General features: G+C 45.6%; 1 protein-coding gene across 1 annotated transcript; it reads left to right on the top strand.

Moving 5' to 3' along the window:
• Window positions 1-348: 348 nt before the first annotated feature.
• LOC101851630 (solute carrier family 22 member 13) lies at window positions 349-1,980 on the top strand. The gene has a single exon (XM_005093054.3). It carries the CDS (start codon window positions 353-355, stop codon window positions 1,847-1,849), a length of 1,497 nt encoding a protein of 498 aa, XP_005093111.1. The 5' UTR covers window positions 349-352; the 3' UTR covers window positions 1,850-1,980.
• The last annotated feature ends 11 nt before the right edge of the window (window positions 1,981-1,991 follow it).

Here is a 1,991-nt window from a genome sequence, read left to right as displayed (position 1 = left end):
ACTACTACTACTACTACTACTACTACTACTACTACTACTACTACTACTACTACTACTACTACTACTACTAACTACTACCACTGCTGGTGCTGCTGCTGCTACTCCTGGTGCTGCTGCTAATACTACTACTACTATTATCACCACCTCTACTACAACCTCCACTACCACCGTTGCTGTTGTTGTTGTTGTTGTTGTTGTTGTTGTTGTTGTTGTTGTTGTTATCTGCTGTGCTGTTGTTCCTTCTGTAGGTGTTGTCATTGCTTTTTTTGGTGTTGATATTGGTTTTATTCCTCTTATCATTACCATTAGTGCTAGCATCGGTTGTTGTTATGCTATTGTATATTCCTCAGCCATGGATATGGAGACAGTTCTCCGCGCTGTGGGCACCAGTGGCCGCTTCCAGATCGTGGTTGTGTTAGTGACCCAGGCAGCACGGGTGTCCGCCATTTGGAGCCTCTTCTTCATCACCTTCGGCATCTACGAGCCACCCTGGCACTGCGATAACGACGCATCATCAAACGCCACCTCACCATGGACTAATGGAAGTGAAGTCATAACAAACAATAGCTGTGACGTCATTGATTCGTGTGATGTAAAGTTTCAGGAAGGGTCGTCTACTCTGGTCACCGAGTGGCGACTGGTATGTGATCAGACTTGGGTTTCCACCACCCTCGCGACAATCCAGATGGTTGGAGTCACTTTAGGCGCAGTTATCGGAGGGCAAACGGGTGATCTTTTCGGTAGGAAACTCAGCATGTATGGATATACGTTGATTTTATCAATAGCAAACATTGCAATAATCTTTTCACCCTCATGGGAGGTGTATGCTGCTATCGTCTTCATCATTGGAATCTGCATATCTGGGATTTTTCCAATAGCGTTTGTGTACGCAGTTGAGTTTCTGGGGCCGAGAGGGCGCGACGTTCTGACGGCATTGCCCATTTGGAACGCAGCAGTCGGGTCGTTGGGGGTGCTCACTTTCTTTATTCGTAACTGGAAACATCTTCATCTCATTACCGGCGTTTATTCAGGGATTGTGTTTCTCTCGGTTTTCTGGACACCGGAAAGCCTGCGGTGGTTGTATGCGCATGGCAAAATTGAGGAAGCTCACGCCGTTGCAAAGAAAATAGGTCATGTAAATGGCAGAGAGGTTCCTGACTTCGAGCTTCTTAACAATGCCGAAAAGGATACCACAGGAGAAAAAGTAGTCTCTCGAAAATATACATACTTAGATTTGTTCAAAAACAGACGTATAGCTTTGCTGGTCGTGAAAGTGGTGCTTATAATGTTTACTTCGAATCTCGCTTATCTGTTCTTTGCACTGGGCGTGAAGGTGTTTTCTGGAGATTTCTATGTGAACTTCATGTTGTACTCTCTCGCAGAGATTCCTATAGTCCTTGTAGTGGCTTTAGTCATGCGGTTTCTACAGCGACGTCACGGGTGTATGTTTCTTCTGTCCGTCGCCTGTTTGTCCTGTCTTCTGATTCTCGCTATATTCTATACAGTTGAAGATGAGAGTGCTAGAGGAACGGCGATCACGGCTTTAGGGCTCATTGCGAAATCGTTTATTCAAGGGTTCTGCCAAATCAGCAACGTCCTGAATGCAGAGCTCTTCCCGACTGTACTCAGAGGTCTAACGATTGGGCTAATGGTCACTGCCGCGAACATCGGAGGGGTCATAGCGCCAGTTTTGATACCCCAAAACCCGGGTTTTTTCCCAATAACATTCTCGATACTCACAGCCGCTCTCCTTGTCTCTATCCTCATGGTCTGGTTACTACCAGAGACCAAAAACAGGCCCTTAGAAGACGTCACAGTTTCGAAGAGTAGTGAAAAACACCCTTCTTAAAGAAACGAAGCATGTTCACTGGAATCGGTATTTCTTATATGAGAATATTTTTCTAAGTCAAGTGTGGTGTAAGTAGACCTGTTTAATGTGTGCGTCTCTCTCTCTCTCTCTCTCTCTCTCTCTCTCTCTCTCTCTCTCTCTC

The sequence above is a fragment of the Aplysia californica genome, unplaced genomic scaffold (assembly GCF_000002075.1).
Source record: "Aplysia californica isolate F4 #8 unplaced genomic scaffold, AplCal3.0 scaffold00057, whole genome shotgun sequence".
In the NCBI taxonomy this organism is placed as follows: domain Eukaryota; kingdom Metazoa; phylum Mollusca; class Gastropoda; order Aplysiida; family Aplysiidae; genus Aplysia; species Aplysia californica.
Note: the sequence above shows the minus strand (reverse complement) of the source record. Positions and strands in the feature narration are given on the sequence as shown.

Coding starts and splice junctions, on each gene's coding strand:
- LOC101851630 (XM_005093054.3), top strand. CDS start 353: ATGGATATGGAGACAGTTCTCCGCGCTGTGGGCACCAGTGGCCGCTTC.